We start from the raw sequence: 17,501 nt of genomic DNA on the forward strand, positions 1-17,501 counted from the left end.
AGATCCGTTTAATAACTTTTGTAAATTATACAAAAGTGTAGTGATATTGTAATTCATTAAATAATGGTAACATATAACATGAATTCGATTTATTGTTTTTTCTGTTTGAAATTTAGATAACACTTTTGTTTCTGCTAAATATGTAAAAAAAAGTATAACAAAAATACTGAACTCCAAATTCAAAAAGGGGAAGTCCATAAAAACTGATGAAATCGAGAGCAATCAATCATTATTCCTGACTTTGTACAGACATTTACCGAAGAAAATGGTGGATAAACCTGATTTTATAGCTAGCTAAACTTAAAACAAGATAAAGCATCTTCAGTGGATACTCGTTTCATTTGTTTTTACTATAGGGTTGTCATTTACGGGAATATGAATGAGCGTTTTCTTATCTTTTACATACACCTTTCTGACAATTGACTGAAAGACTGAATATAACCCAACAGTTTATGGTTCAGTCTCTAAATGATTTTCAGATCAAAATGACCGCTTCAGTTCAAAATAAGTTTAATAGTGTTGTGTATTCGTCCCTCCGTTTATTCATGTTCGTTCTGACTTCTGTCTGTCGTGTCGTAACGTTATAAGAACATATCAGTAAGATGGTTCCAAAAAAGTAACATAGTGCCGCATGTATGTGAAATATGTTCTCAACACTAAGATCTTTAAGGGACAAAATTGAAGAAAATAACTAAAAGTAAGATATCAGCATTGGGATGTATATAAGATATCATTTTACACAACCTGTGTTTGGAGGAATAAACACGTAAAGCTGTCATGTTCATAGGTGGTACGCCTGATGCGCTTTTGTCTTCTTAAGACGCGCTCGAATCATAACAGTTAAGATCAAATACAAACGGCCATAAAAAGTATAAAAAAAACACATAATAATGTTAACTCCAACACTACTAATTCATTAGACATATTGAAACAAACAATATTTTAACTATTTGCAAATCGAACATTTTGATTTTTGAATTTAGAATGTGTATAAGTTGTAAAAGTATTGATCAATAATGTCTTAATGTAAAAAAAATCATTGAACAGTATAGTCAACCATCAAATTATAGTTTATTCAATGCACTTGGTTTTTTTATGCACAGAGTTGCTAAAGTTTTAACACTATAATAACCAAACATTTCCGTTGATAAGCAAGATCGATGACACGAGTTTTATGTACCACTATCTGTGTCCTGTAAATGTTTTTTTTTTTCTCAAGAAACGTTCAGCTTGTTAATTATAAGAATATATGTCATGTGTGTGGTGACAGAGACAAGTATCACACCAGATTGCATCTTGTAGTCCTTGGGAAGTATGTATGCCTTCATGTGTAATATAATACCGTTTTAATCAATGATAGTCATAATAAGACATTATTCAATCTTTAAACTCATGAAACATTTAAAAACAATGTAATGGGTAAAATTGAGAATGGAAATGGGGAATGTGTCAAAGAGACAACAACCCGACCAAAGAGCAGAAAGTAGCCCAAGGCCACCAATGGGTCTTCAACACAGCGAAAAAATCCCCACCCGGAGGTGGGCTTCAGCTGGCCCATAATCAAAAATATGTACTAGTTCAGTGAAAATGGACGTCACACTAAACTCCAAAACATATAAATGAACTAAAATTAGAAAAGCAAACAAGACTAACAAAGACCAGAGGCTCTTGACTTGGGCAGGCGCAAAAATGCTTTTGTTTTGTGAGATCTCAACCCTCCCCCTATACCCCTAACCAATGTAGAATAAACAAACACACAGCAATACGCACAGTAAAACTCAGTTTAAAAGAAGTCAGAATCCGATGTCAGAATAGGAAAGAAAAGAAACTAAGCAAAATGATTATGATACATAAATTAACAAAGGACTACTAACAGTTACTGACATGCCAGCTCCAAACCTCAATTAAACTGATTGAAAGATTATGTCTTCATCATATGAAAATCAAGCACAACCCCTCCCGTTAGTGGTTAAGTATCATACCATCAAAAATATATGCCATATGCCATCTTTAATGACCTGACAACAGTATCGTAACTATATCCTTTCTGAATAAGTCTGTTTACTGGTTTGGTTACCTTTTGAGGTAAATGACGACATTTTTGTGCTGCTCATAGAATATTACCATAAACGATTGGATGTGAAATACCTGAACGTATAAGGTGTCTGCATGTTGATTTATATTTACGAATGATGTCCTTGAACCGATGATAAAATTTAGTAAATGTTTTGACTAGTTTGCGGCATCGAAAACAATGATGTAATAATTTTTCAGTAATACAGAGATTTCTTTCGTTAAAATCAAATACGTTGTTACATACACGGGCGAATCGAACAAGTTGAGATATATAAACACCATGAGATGGTGACAAGGGAACGTCACCATCTTAAAATGGATAATTAACAATAGGAAATGAAAAATCATCTCTTTTATCGTACATTTTGGTATAAAGCTTCCCGTTAAAGATATAGATGTCAAGATCCAGGAAAGGGCGGTGTCCATTGTTAGTATTTGCTTTATTTGAAGTCAGTTCAGCAGGATAAATGTCTTTAGTGTACATACTGAAGTAGTCATATTTGAAAGCCAATACATCTTCCAAATATCTAAAAGTGTTGTTAAATTTTTGTATCAAATGTTGTTTCGATGGGTCCTTGCTGATTTTAGTCATAAATTGTAACTTATTGTAACTCATAACAATACAGAAACAGGTATACAGAAATAAGTGGTCCACAGTAAGTCCCCATTAGAATTCCGATAACTTGACGATATACGTAATCTCCATAGCGAACAAAAATGTTTTCTAAGAAAAATTCAAGTACATTTATCGTATCAAAGCAGGTCCAATTGACATAGTTCTTTTGTTTTTTGTTACTAAAAAATGTCCTAAAAGAGTTTGAACATATATATTCGCATTCCGACTTTTTAAATGGCCATTTAATTAGATGTGTGATTTTTTTCTTAAAGAGATTATGAGGGAAAGTGGTATATAGGGTATTAAAATCAAAACGTTGAACAGATTCGAAATCACCAATATAAGCATGCAATTTATCAAGTACTTACAAACGATTTTTTGACACTACAACAGTAATTAATTCCACTATTTTCAAAGGCCTTATTTGAACAATTTATTACCAGGTTTTTTATTGTACCAACTGTACTAATAAGTAGATTAGGCAGTTTAGTAGTGGAACAATGGCTTGAAGACGAAATAAATCTATATTTGGAAGGTATTTTGTGCAGCTTCGGAAGCCAGTACATAGTTGGAACTTTCATTGAATTTGTATCTGCTTGTAAAGAGGGAGCTAAAATTGTATGTGTGTAACAGATGTTATTTTCCGAAAATGGAGTCAGTTTGAATGTTGGTGAATTCGTGAATTCGTTTTACAGAACCGCAATATAAAATTTACATCAAACAATAATGATACTATTGGCATATTGGCAGCCTTATCAGCCGGAACAAAACAAATTCCTTGGCGAGTTCTTTTAGCTTATGAGAAATAGGGCTATTATAGTTGTTGCTAGGAGTAAAATGTTCTTTAAAATGTTTAATACGAATATCAACTATATTCATTATTGAATTGAAAAAAAGAATCTAAGGATTTTTTGTCAGCTTTTTCTCGTTTTATCCGTTTTGTGCAGTAAGTACAGAGTGAATCGTGTATGGTGTTAAGACACTCATTCCAATTAATAATTGACGGGGGACGATATTTAGGTCTTTTACTAAGGAAAAATGCCAACTATCGGCCCTTGGCGATATTAAGGGCTTCTGTTATAACATGGGAACTGGGGCCATAAATGTATTGGGAATAAATGCAATTTCATGACGTAGGTGTATTGTCACTGATATTAACATCTTTACACACCTTGCTATAGTTAAACACATAATGGTACACATGTATGTCAATATCAATAACGTTCTAGTTTTTGTTGTAAACCTCGAATACGTGTCATACTTTAGATTTTATCTCATACATGAGGATGGTTGTGTAAAGTTAATAAGTGTATGTCAACATTGTGTTAAATATCAATATTCATAAAGAACAGATCTTTAAAGAGTATACAACTTGTACAAGGATTCAATAAATCTTTCATCTCGTGGGGTCTTGTACGCTATCTTTTTCTTATCGTGTTTTAGGGAAGTCATAAAGGCTAAGAGTTTAGAGTTTGTAATTAATTCATCGTTGTAAATTGCTCTGATGAATACTTCATTTTATGGTGTTGATATAAGGAATAATTTATTCTAAGAAATCGAGAGAGAAACACATCCTTGTAAAACAGCCATTAAAAAACGTTTAGCGTCAATAAGGAAAATATTGTGATGTTCACACTTTAAACAATCATGTAGAAGACACGTTTTAATATGAGAGCAATATGAAGAGAAATGCTAGTTTAACTTAATATACATAAGCAAACCGGGAGCATAAGGACACTACATTTGATTAAATTGTTGTTTTAGAAGATTTTTTAAGAAGATCTTTTAACCTTTCCCAGCCAAAATCTGTTGATCGTGTTATGTTTATATGGGTGATTTACCTTTTTAACTCTTTAAACTTTTTTTTTTGTTTTCAACTGCTTTCTGATTCCAATATTGTTTGTTTTGTTTTGCAACATGCCAAACAGACCATTGAAACATGCAAACAACACTGTTGTCGCTTTTTTGTACTCTGTGTAATCTGACTCATTTTTCATATGATAGTTCTAATACTTCTTGCTATTAATAATACTTTTAAAGTGAAAAGGCATATTTTTGTTTTCAAGTTATCGGTCACATCTTTAAGACACGTCAACAATGTTAGACATAGCATTTGATTTATTTTCTACTTTCTATTATGACTGTCAAACTGAGATCAAGATCAAAGGCATTATAAAGAGTTTGTTTTTTTTTTCTTTTTTTTTTTGTGGGGGTGGGAAGGGGGTCGCTATAACGCTAACACACTAAAAAACCAAACAAATGGAGTGAACTGTTTCAGACAATATTGGAAGGGAAATGATAGTTGCAGCTAAGATAATTTGACTATATTTATGTGCGTTTTATTCACTGTGTATTTGCTAAAATAGTTACATTACACAGTTGGATCGTGTGCATTAATTTTGGATGCCTTTGATCATAAAGATATCAATTACTTATAACCTTAAGTAAACAGGGTGCAGCTGTTTCATCCACTTGTTTCATAGAATAACAAACACGATAATTTTAAGAATTAATGTAAGGTGGACTATGCTACTTACATTGGATCTCCACCAGATCATTATCAGATTTATGATTTCGTATTATTAAATAAGTTTTTTTCTGACATGGGTAGTTATTTGAACGTCAATAAAATAGTAAATTACATTTTAAAGTACGAAAATTTCAAATTTGCACCCTCATTTCATATAGAACAAAATGCTTATTATTTCAATTTATGTAATGCTATGCATATATTCTTTCAATGATCATTTGAACATTGATGATCAACAATTGTCAAAGTCGATGGGGGAAAATAACCTTTCAAGATTCATATTCTCTTATACAATGAAATAAGAGAAATATAAACATGTGTGTTAAAAAATTAAAACCAGAACATTCCATCAAAAACTCATTTTAGGTTTAACATGCAATGGTCTAATTTTCTAAGCCAGTTTCGATTCTGAACATTTTGATTAGTATGATTATTTTGACAACGTCATTTAAGCATGTAATTGTCACTGAAATAGTGGTCTACATTGCCGGATTTTCTCGATTTTTCTGTAAATAAAAAGCCATATTGTCTTTTCCATTCTATCAATACACGTTCGATCTGTGCCTGTTAATTTGAAAAAAAGGGACATGTCAAAACCCAGTATGGTTTACCTAGGATAGAACATATCAAAAACACAATTCAAATGTGTACATAATTTAAGGTTTATAGATTTTAAATGAAAATATAAATCAAATAGACATAACATACATGTATGTACGTTTTCAAACACATCAAAGATTACTCCAAATGATATAGAAATTTTCTATAAAATTAGTATAATATTGCCCCCTTATCGTCCTCCATTTTTTTTCAAATTAACCTCAATGAACGAGTACTTGATGATTATAAGGAAGTTTGTTCCATTGAACTTGGACACATCCGATCTGTATTTTTTTTTCATTGGCTATACTTCAGGAATTAATATAACAATTCTTCCGGCTTTCTGATATTTCGATAGCGTTTTTATATTATATCATTCTCGACTTTGACACAATGTTAGTTTTTTACATAATTCTAATACTTTGTTTTAGTGATAAAGGCACTAGTTTAAAAGGTCTTAACGTATGTGAAGACACACAAAGGTATAGTTGTAACAATTATAATAGTTTAAAGATACTATAATATAGTTTAAACAGTATTTTATTCAAATAAATTGAAATGGATTGGGCAACAGGCAAAGCCTATGTAAGCCCTCTCCATATACTATAATATATTCAGTATATGATTCAAGATTCCGATACAACTCAGCCATGTGGTCGTAGTGATACGATTAATATTCTTGTTGGTTTTAAAATATGATTTCTGTTGTGTAGTTAAATTGTTTTCATCAGTCAGGCATCTTTTCCATCAAACAATTACGACATAGCGTCTTAAACAATAAAGTTTTCATATTTAATTAAATGGTCTTTTGCAAAATCTCATTGCAAATTTATTTGCTGTAACTCGTTTAAAGCCTTTTTCTGTAACGAAAAAGGAAAGTATGCTAGATACACTTACTGGAAATGTGAAGATATGATTAAAGCTTTAAATTTTCTCCTGGACAACATATATGTACATTTCGGCAATAAAATGTATCGACAGGTAGTAGGTATTCCTATGGGCACTAAATGCGCCCTTTTAATAGCAGATTTATTCCTGTATTGCTATGAATCTCAGTTTATGAACAAACTCAGTAAAGACACGTCATTGTTACATTTGGTTGATACATTAAAAAATACCTACCGTTATCTTGATGATATTTTTTCGTTAAATAATCTCTAAATATACTACCGAAATTTACCCAAAGGAACTTACTTTAAATAAATCTAACATAAACAGCAGTAGTTGTCCTTTTCTTAGATTTTAGACATTTCAAATTTTAAAGGGAAACTCCATACTAAAAAATTTACGACAAAAGAGACGATTTTTCATTCCCTATTGTTAATTTTCCCTTTTTAGACATTTTTATATATCCCAACTCGTTCGTTATGCCCGTGTGTGCAGTGATGTCATAGATTTTAACGAACGTAATCAATGCATCACTGGTAAATTATTAAGTCAGGGATTTTGTTACCATAAATTGCTTAAAACCTTTACTGAATTCTGTCATAGATACAAAGATTTTATTAGTAAATTTGACTTATTATAAACGGTATTTCACATCCTAAATTGTACGGTAATATTGTACTAAAAGCGCAGAAATCACTATGTGATCCGTGTAAACTCTTCGAACCTTTAAACAAACTTATTAGTAAAGGTTATCTTACCAATGTTGTAATTAGATCTTTGAATATAGTTTACATTGGCACAAATATCGATTTTGTCATCAGCAAATTAAAACATAACTAAATTTGTATTCTTTTCGAACGTTTTTGTTTTTTGGGATGTATAAATACACATCCGCGTTCATTTTCTATATAGAGATTACTCTATCTATATATTACATTATACATATTTATTAACAGGTTAACTCCTAACTATCCTACTGCCTGTCGATACTTTTATTTTGTCATTGCACAAGTCATGTCTTCTTTGACTGTCCTCGACGTTAAAACACTAATTCCCTGGGATGTGTTTTTGTTGAGTTTAGTCTCTGATGTATGATTTTTTATTATTTATTGTTTTTTGCTTTTTTACTGCGAGTACTCTGAAATCGTACTTTCGTGTTAATTTGACCTGTTGATACAATTTGTAATGTATTTTTGTTATTCAATGTTTACTTATTCAGTGTTATATCTAGTCTCACTGTTTTAAAGTATACCACATTTGATAAGTGTTAAGTATGATTATAAATTTTCACTTTTGTTCTCGTACTAGGAACAGCAAAATTATTTATTTTGTAAAAATTATGTCCGTACTCTATGTCTTCCTTACAACAAAATTAGTTTTGTTTACCTGTGTACGTTATATTAATTGGCGGCATTTTGTCTAAGGTTATGTTTGTCTTTTTGATATTGTTTTACATCTAACCCCCTTGTTTTATTAATTTTGTATTTACATTGTGTCAAAGATCAAATTTATTCGTTCAGTATATGTTCACTTGTTTTTGTTAACATGTCTTTTGATTGAGTTAAGCCATTTCAATTGAAATTTTATAGTGTGTCTTTCTATGTTGTGATGTTACACTATTGTTTCAGGTAGGGTCAAGGTTGGCGCCTATTAAAACGTTTAAACCCGCTGCATTTGTTTGCACCTGTCCTAAGTCAGGAACCTGATGTTCAGTGGTTGTCGTTTGTTGATGAGGTTCATAATTGTTTCTCGTTTCTCGTTTTTTATATAGATTAGACCTTTGGTTTTCCTGTTTGAATGGTTTTACACTAGTCATTTTGGGCTCTTTATAGCTTGCTGTTCGATGTGAGCCAAGGCTCCGTGTTGAAGGCCGTACTTCGACCTATAATGGTTTACTTTTACAAATTGTTACTTGGATGGAGAGTTGTCTCATTGGCACTCATACCACATCTTCTTATATCTATTTAACAATAAAGTATCCTTTTTATATATAATAAAAATGATACAGTTTTAATTGTGTTGTATGTAAGGCTTTATATTGGTACATGTAGCTAATGAGGTATATCAAGGGTAATTATTCAATTCTAGAACTTATTGAAGTTACTCGCGAAATCTTAATGTTTTTCGCTGACATAGAAAGATAAGTGAATAGTTACCCAATGTATCAACAATCTGATCGAAGTTGGTCTGATGTATCTCCACAGTGCAAAAGTAGTGATAACGTTATTTACAAAAAATCTGGCATAGACAATACTTGTCTTTTTAAAAATATAATTATGTTTATTAATATACTTTTCATTATTATAGGAATATACAGTATTGTTGTTCGGGCTATGAAGACACAAATGGTATATGTACAGGTATGAAAATATTCAGAGGAAAATGGATATAATGATAAGACTAAAGATGTGCCCTTTTCTTTATTCTATGATATACCTCGTTTATTTGAACAAAATACAAATACGAAATGTCGAAATCAAATGAGAGGTACTGAAATTAAAAGACGACAAGATGAAACTATCCAAACCGGTAGGATTATAGTCTGCAAAAAGGTAAAGCAGGAAAAAGATGTGCTCTCATTTCTTCCTAAAATGCTTCAAAAGCAAGCATCCCTTGGAGAGATTTGGTTCTAGTATTGTGGATATTTACCAAAATCGGTTGCATACTTAAATTATACCATGTTACACATGTTACAATGAGTAGTTCTTTTTATATTCATTTTTGATTCTCTTGTTTTCAACAACTTATAAAATATTATGTTATGGTATATACTTGTATTTAATCAATCAACATTAACTTAAAAACAACTCTAAATGTAATTAAGGACATCTTCTTAATATGATTAATTTCGTATTTATCTTTCATTTTTTTTAAATTCTTTTGAATCTAACGAGAAATAATGTAATCAATAAAGGACAGTTATTGGTTAAGATCATAGGGAATGATGAACATGGGAGTAGGTTCAATCATACGCGGCAGTACTTCCTTTTGCAGTATCGTAGTATGATCTGTAACGTAGTTATTTAAGACATCTGTGTTTTAAAACTCGCTTCTAAGCTTCTTTTCAAGAATTTCTCAACATAATATAAAAATAGGAAGATGTGGTATGATTGCCAATGAGACAAAATGACACAGAAACTAACAAAAATAGGACACCGTACGGCCTTCAACAATGAGTAAAACCCATACCGCATAGTCAGCTATGAAATGCCCCGAAATGACAAATGTAAAACAATTCAAAAGACAAAACTAACGGCCTGATTTATGTTCAAAATAATGAACGAAAAACAAATATGATATACAGCAACAAACGACAACCACTGAATTACAGGCCCCTGGCTTAAGACAGGCACATACAGAATGTGGCCGGGTAAGACTCGTTTGAATGCGCGCCAACCCCCCCCCCCCCCCCCTAACCTGGGACAGTGGTGTACAGAACAACTTAAGAACAAACAATAAAAATCAGTTGAAAAGGGCTTAACGCATCAGATTATACAAAGCAGAAATTCATCTAAAAAAACACAAAGTTGACGTTACAGGGTACTTATATGTCCATTTTCAATGAATGGCTTTTTCACATAATATTGACTTATGTCGTACCAAGTGTCAGACGATGTTCTTCATTTGTGTTTCAAACAAATATATTGATCAATAAGGAGTAAAAAGGTATTTGATTTTGACTGTAAAGAATGAATTTGCTAATTTCATTGATAAGGCAGTCGACAGTACTAACAAATCCTGCTTGAATATTCAGTAGTCCTCTCAACTAAAACACATTATTCTACATTTGAGCACACTCACCTAAAACTTACAACGTTCACTCTCTCTAACCAATCTATGCTAGAATGATTCAATATACCTTTCGATATGTTTAATATTTCTTTAAAGCCAGGGCAGGGACTAGAATTTCATTACCAATGTTTGTTCATGTCCTTTTCAGAGTGCAAAATTGGTTATAGGTCAATAGAAGGAAAACCGTGTACCCATTGTCCAAACAACAGATTTGGAGAAAGATGTTTGAACCGTTGCAACTGTAACCAAATTGGAGATAGGTGAAAATGAAATAAAAGCATATTTTTTTTTTGTATTTAAACCAATATCATTTATAATATTTGTTTTCTTTTTGTGTAATACGAAACTCAAATTGTATCGTACAATTAAATACGGTTTGCGATTTTTGCGGTTTGTCTTGTTATAATTAGATAGTGGCTGTTTAAACGTTTAGGTTGAATAAGTCGAATCTCGAGAATTTTGCCAGGCATCTGTTTAGCCTTTCTAAGAAGGGAAGTAAACAAATTAAATGATATCAACATACATTCACTTACAGAATTATACTTTTTAAAATTGTTCTCAAATTGCCGGAACTCGATGGTTATATGACATTACCAATAGGTTGATAATTCATGAAGACGCGTTTGAGTTTAAATCTTTATGTAAAATGGCCATTTGAGACCTTATTAAACGGCGACATAGATGTTTGTTTTTCTTCAAGGCTGTGTCGCACATTAAATAAGCTACTAAAGTGATCACATGAAATTGTCAGAATAATGTAATTAAAGAAGGTGACATAATTGATGTATGTTTAATGGATCAACCAATAGCTCTATGCATATTTTGAAGAAGAAGAACAACTAGTACTGCTGCAAACTCTCAACAAGCGAATCAATTGAAACCCGCAACATAAAAAACGACAATAATTATAAAACAACATAATTATGACAACGCCATCGCAAAAAAACAAGAAAACAACAACAAACAACGAACACGTCCGCAAAACACTACATAGAATACTTAAGATTGAGCAATAAGAGCCCCATTAAAAACAAAGCTGTGCTACGAAAGGGTGAGCATTTCCTATTCCACATAGGGCACCAGCCGTGTTGCATTTCTTTATCTATCAAGTAAGATAACTATTGCAATGTTTATTAGGTACTTAAGTTTCAAATATAATGAACGTGGACATGCTATTATATTATTCCTCTTGTATATTAAAATATCAGTGTTTTTTTTATTGATGCAGGTGTGATCATGTTAAAGGGTGCAGTTCAAAGTTTGAAGTTCGCGGTAGGTATTTTCAGACTCTAACAGCATTTACAATTGGAACTTACAAGTTAGTAGATTAGTCCTTAGTTTTTTCATGTATTTGTTTGTGAACTTGTTTGTCTCTTTGTTGTTTTTCGTTCTTTGTTATCCAATGATGTTGTCAATTTATCTAGACTTATAAAGTGTTAATGTTCCATCTGTATCTTATGCCTTTTTAGCAATGGAAACAATGATTCTTCTGTTTTGGTGATCACACATTTGTATAGAAACATCTTAAAAAATTGTTTGTATTATTTTTTACTTTATCAGATAGACATCTGTATATGAAAAAAACCTTTCCGTACTTTGAGGCCCAAACATGCTATACTTATGCTCTTCGATCTCATACTTTTTTTGTCGTTTTAACTTCTTTGATTCGAGTGGTAGTGGTGAGTTTCTTTTGTAGATGAGACGTGCCTCTTGCACCATTCTCAATTTTATTCACAATGGCTATTTCAGGACTTTGTCGTTTGTACATAAACTATTATATTTGCGGAGGGATTTTACTGTTAATTGGCGTCATTCTTTGTCGATCACATTTGTTTTTTCCTTTTCGATGTTAATGTTGTATGCGTACATTGAAGGTTATGGGTAATGTTTACATTCATAGGGAATTTGTCAATCCGCCACAAAACGTATGATCTCATATAATCAGATGCCAAATGTGATTTATCAAGAAACGAAGAGATTTTGTTGTAAGTTTAATATCAGCAGTTGTCTGAATTTCTTTTTTCTTTTCTTTATTCATTAATGGTATTTACTATCTCTTTTTATAGAAGACGGTACATTGTTGTTAAATTTGTGTCTTGTCCATTTGTCAGTTTGAAAAATAAAATGTGTTTAAACTGCTGTCTCCTTTGATGTTAGGTTTTGTTTATAAATGAATAATTCACGTAATATATGTTAAATTATCTTTGTAGAAGATGTCAACTATACAACTAGAACTGTGGTGGAAACCTTTTCCGAATCAATGACGGGTAACAGTTTTGGTAGTCCCCAATATTTAGTGTATCTTGCAAGATACCATAACTTTTGTTAATTAGTTATATCTAATCTGATATGAATTTGGCCATTGTTGTGTTTATTTTAATTATAAAGCATGAGCGATGGATACAATCCAAAATTTATTCAGATGTAAGATTACAAAAGTTTAATATATCAATAAGTCAGTTTTGATCATTTTTCAGTGTTGTGTTCAAATTAATAGTTTAGCTTCAGAAATGCTTCAGAAAAAACAATTAGATAAATAAACTACTTTATTCTTTAATTAAACAAAAAACCGTGATGACTTGACCGGAAAAGCTTTTAAGAGTGACACGTCACCGTAAGTATGACGTGTGCAAACGGGATCACACTCTAGCGCTTCCTTTAGCACAACTCGCACTGCTGCGACAGTAAAACATTGATTCAGAGAATCATGCACAAACGAATTTGTTTAATGATCTTTAATACTAATGAAAAAAGCTTAGATATATCTTCGGAAAATCCTTGTGCCAAGTCAGGAATATGGCAGTTGTTTTTCACATGTTCCGTTGTTTGATAGCGTTTGATTTTCTCAAGTTTTCATGGACTTTGCCTTCTTGATTAGTATTGTGTTATACCTTTCCCTTCAAGCAGCATTACAACTTTATTACAGTTATTTGAATATAGATTTTGTTTTTTACTTTTTGTTAGATGTTCGGAATTTTCTGTTTTTATTCGTGTAGTGATTTAAGAATTGTCCACTGACCTACTTTACCTTTAATAATATTTTTTTTTTATTGTTTTTAAATTAAAATACACCTGTGACGTAAATCTTTTGTTTAAACTCTCCATTATTTTTCAGGAATGGAAAGTTATTTTCTATTGTCCATCTTCATTCATCCGGACGTTTTGCCCTTTGAGTATTTCCATGGGCACATTCTTAAAAAGTGTTCAGCCATGGAAATAGTTCTAAAGGACGTAACTCGATATTGAAAGAAGATGAAAACTTACAAAAATGGCTGATATTAAATGGATTTTTTTTTTAAATTGGGATGACCTCGTAGTAATACAATGAAATACAAATATTTCATTGTAAATAAACAGCTTTTATTTGCGAGTCGTAATTCCATCGTATAATATATAGTATCGTGTTCACTAAAATTTTACAACATTATCCGCAATTTGTTTTCCGATGCAAATCTTGGCTAAATTTCTGTCACGGATAATATCCAAGCGGGTAAAAAACGCATATTTTCCATTAAATGCCATTCCTCTTCTGTGCAATTACAAAATATCAAATATGTTAACTCAGTTAGACATTACCATTATACAAGAAGGACAATAAGAGAAACAAACTTACAGATTTGCTTTTAGTTTTACCGTTTAAGATATCATTTGCTTGAAATTTTAAGTGTTGTATTTTGATTTTGACATAAAAATCGTTTGTTCCAATTTATTATGTACATTAAACAAAAGAAACATTACTCAGTTTCTACAATGATATTGTGGTTAAATACAATAAATAGTTCAAGAAACTGAAATGATCAAAATGACGTATTCGGTATATCATTTGATTTTTCGTTGTTATAATTTGTATATGTAACTAATGAAAAGAATTTTAGGGGTATGGATAATATTTGAAAAAGGCTTGTATTAAATATTGGGCGGGATTTTTATTCAATTTTCAACAGAAACGCGTAACACAATCGAATTCCTCTACTGTTATTATATGTCCAGTAGCAAATATAACAGTTATATCGGCAGTGCAAATGACGGCGTTAATATTGAAATGTTTAAATGAAATCAAAAAAGTAGTTTTCCACTTAAGTTAAAGACATACAAACCACAATCTAGAAATGTTTTTAATCACGCGTTTTTTTTTTTCTCTAAAATTGTTTGCCTCTTTTCTGATAATAGGGAAGAATGAAAAATGTTTTTCAGTTAGCTTGCATTGCTTTTTAACACTCTAAAACATGCATTACATTTTTGTTTTTCGTTGTTATGAGCAAAGGGAGCGGAAAAAAAACAAATGTTGGATTATGCATGAAACATGAAACAGTGTTTTCTTGTTTACTTTTATTTGATGTAACAGAATAGTTTGAAATATAGAATCATATTTTGTTTCAGATATGACTTCAAATCGAGTACACCTTTATTAGTTAAATAACCTATACTAAATTGTTACATACCTGTCAATTTATTCTAGTTGTACCATGTCGTTTTTGTCGGACGATTCTACATCCAAGATTTATCAAACGAAAAATACACATAATCCATTAACATATATGCATAAATATCAGGTTTTTCTCTCTCCCGAAATACCACTTATAACACACATAAATATCCTTTCATTCGTACCACAAGAAAGACATGCATATCCAATGACTTAAAACATAAATCTGGATGAACTTTATTCAAGATTTGTTTATAGTAATTATTCAACTGTTCATAAATACTTCGTTAAGTGAGTATATGGTCAGCTTGATCTTAAATTTTGCCTGTGGATTATTGGGTACACCACGGGGAAAATGAAAAGAAAATCATTACAAAATGAAATGAAATTCTTTAAAATGTTATAATCTAAAGATTCGTTCTGAATATTTAAGGTGTATTTTGAGTTAGCGAAAGTCCAAATAACTGTACATTCCTGGGAAATTATGGGCGTCGGCCCTACGGGCCTCCGCTCCATTATTTCCAAGGAATGGACAGTTATTTGGACTTTCTTTATAACAGAAAACAAAGGTGCCGATATAACGTGTTTGAACAATCTAGTGAGAATCTTTTCCCGACACATTTTTAATGGCTAATGTCTCTGAAACAACAGTCTTGAAGGTAATAGATATTTTGATGATTTTCTTTTATATAGAGGCATTCCGTAAGGTTGCCTTCGTTTGAATATTTTTTGCAAATATTTTGTTTATATCAGATTACGATAAATGTCCTGTTCAAACATTTCTGATGTCATCAGTCCACCATGATAACAGGGAGGGACAAATACTAAAACAATAATCCAATACATAAGTTAAGTCCGTCAGTTTTTTTCATACGAAACTGTATTTTCACTTTTTGGATGAATGCATTTTAATATAAAAACAAGAAAATTAAAAAAGGAGAAAGTCCATAAAAACCGACAAAATCAAACGTTAACAACCAACGGATCAAGTGGAAAATAACTGTATTTAAAGTTTGGCAGCACTAGCTAATGATACAAAACGAGATGTTGGTTTCATTCTGATAAGATATAAATCTTTGTCGATTTTGATGCATATCTCTATTTTTTACTTACATTAAAGCACAGTTAAATCATAATACATATATATATTATATATATATATTATATAGATAATTATATAATACTAGTATTTATAAACTTTTTCAGTGTTTAAATTGCACGTGTTTTTCTTCGGGGCTGCAATAGTAGGTGCATTAGTTATGATAGGAGGATGTTTGGGCTTTATCTGCTTTTGTAAAAAAGGAAACCAGATAAATGCGAATACGGTCATTGAGGAAAACAGATTTCCAAACGTTAACTTAGATGCAGGCCATAGTGCATTCCAGTTGACAGAAGATCAACATGTAGCTAGTAGCTCATATCTACAAGTCATAAATGGATCGTACGGCACTGTCATTGATAACAATGGAAATGAAGATCGCTGCAGGCAACTCAACCCATATGTTAGCCTGGTTCCTAAAAATACCGATACACATTATTACATGTACTATGAGTAGAGGAAACAACAAAACCATGATACATTATCCGGTCTTTATTCATGTATATATATGTTAGAAATAAGTTATAGAAACTAAATAATAATAAAATGGAAATTTCTAAAGATAGTCAACTTTTTGTATTATTTGTCAAACAGCTGAGGAAGACTATTTTCATATCTGTCTTTCATTCTCATTTTTAAAAGATATAAGGGAGCAAATGCACCATCTTTATACAAAAAACAATGTTTTAATCAAGTTCCAAGTAAAACATACACTTTTCTGACACAAAGTCACATATCAATGATATAATGTTTTATCTATTTGCAAACAGTATATGTTTTTGCATAATAAGTGCATACTGTATTCCAGAGCATGTGCATGACTTATTAGGAAAATTATAAGGTCTGTTAAACTAAAATAATGTCGTAAATTCAAAAAGATACATAGACATAGTTTAGAATGTAAAGATTCATGTTCACAGTTACGCTGGGATTTTATTTAAAATTTATCATGAATATTTTCCTAGATATTATCAAATTAGTTCACAAAAAAGTATTAACAAAAATACCAAACTCCAAAGTAAATTCAAAGGTGAAGTCCATAAAAAATGACAAAATCAAACGTTATACATTACTAACCAAGAAAACGAATAGACAACATCTGTCATATTTCTGACTTGGTAAAGTCATTTTTCGAGGAAAATAGTGGGTTACATCCTAAAAACTAGTACATGTTTGACAGTTGTTTATAGTTCAATTATAGTGACAAAACTAGGTGAGCACCCCAAACAGACATAGGCCGTTAGTTTTCTCGATTGAATTGTTTCATATTTACATGACGAATCCTTTTATAGTCGGCTACAAGGTATAGGTTTTTTTTATCATTGTTGCAGGCCATACGGTTGCCTATAATTGTTTACATCCACTTCATGTGAACTTTAATTGGTAGTTTTCTCATTGGCAATCATACCACATCTCCTTATTTTTATATGAAATATAAATGCGACAATAATTGGATCCAGCAACCAAAAAGAGA

The 17,501-nt window shown here is 31.3% G+C and overlaps 1 protein-coding gene across 1 annotated transcript; it reads left to right on the forward strand.

Annotated features, from left to right (window-relative positions):
- Positions 1-6,187: 6,187 nt before the first annotated feature.
- LOC127718322 (uncharacterized) lies at positions 6,188-16,592 on the forward strand. Its single transcript, XM_052224311.1, has 6 exons — positions 6,188-6,304; positions 9,018-9,070; positions 10,651-10,762; positions 11,731-11,774; positions 12,713-12,769; positions 16,135-16,592. The coding sequence occupies exons 1-6, from the start codon at positions 6,216-6,218 to the stop codon at positions 16,482-16,484; spliced, it is 705 nt and encodes a 234-aa protein (XP_052080271.1). The 5' UTR covers positions 6,188-6,215; the 3' UTR covers positions 16,485-16,592.
- The last annotated feature ends 909 nt before the right edge of the window (positions 16,593-17,501 follow it).

Source organism: Mytilus californianus, unplaced genomic scaffold (assembly GCF_021869535.1).
Source record: "Mytilus californianus isolate M0D057914Y unplaced genomic scaffold, xbMytCali1.0.p SCAF_10, whole genome shotgun sequence".
Taxonomy (NCBI): Eukaryota; Metazoa; Mollusca; class Bivalvia; order Mytilida; family Mytilidae; genus Mytilus; species Mytilus californianus.

Excerpts from the sequence above, each read along its gene's own strand:
- LOC127718322 (XM_052224311.1), top strand. The coding sequence starts at position 6,216 with ATGTTAGTTTTTTACATAATTCTAATACTTTGTTTTAGTGATAAAGGC. Across the intron at positions 6,305-9,017 it reads GTATGTGAAGACACACAAAG|GAATATACAGTATTGTTGTT; the intron begins GTATAGTTGTAA and ends TCATTATTATAG. Across the intron at positions 10,763-11,730 it reads TGTAACCAAATTGGAGATAG|GTGTGATCATGTTAAAGGGT; the intron begins GTGAAAATGAAA and ends TTATTGATGCAG.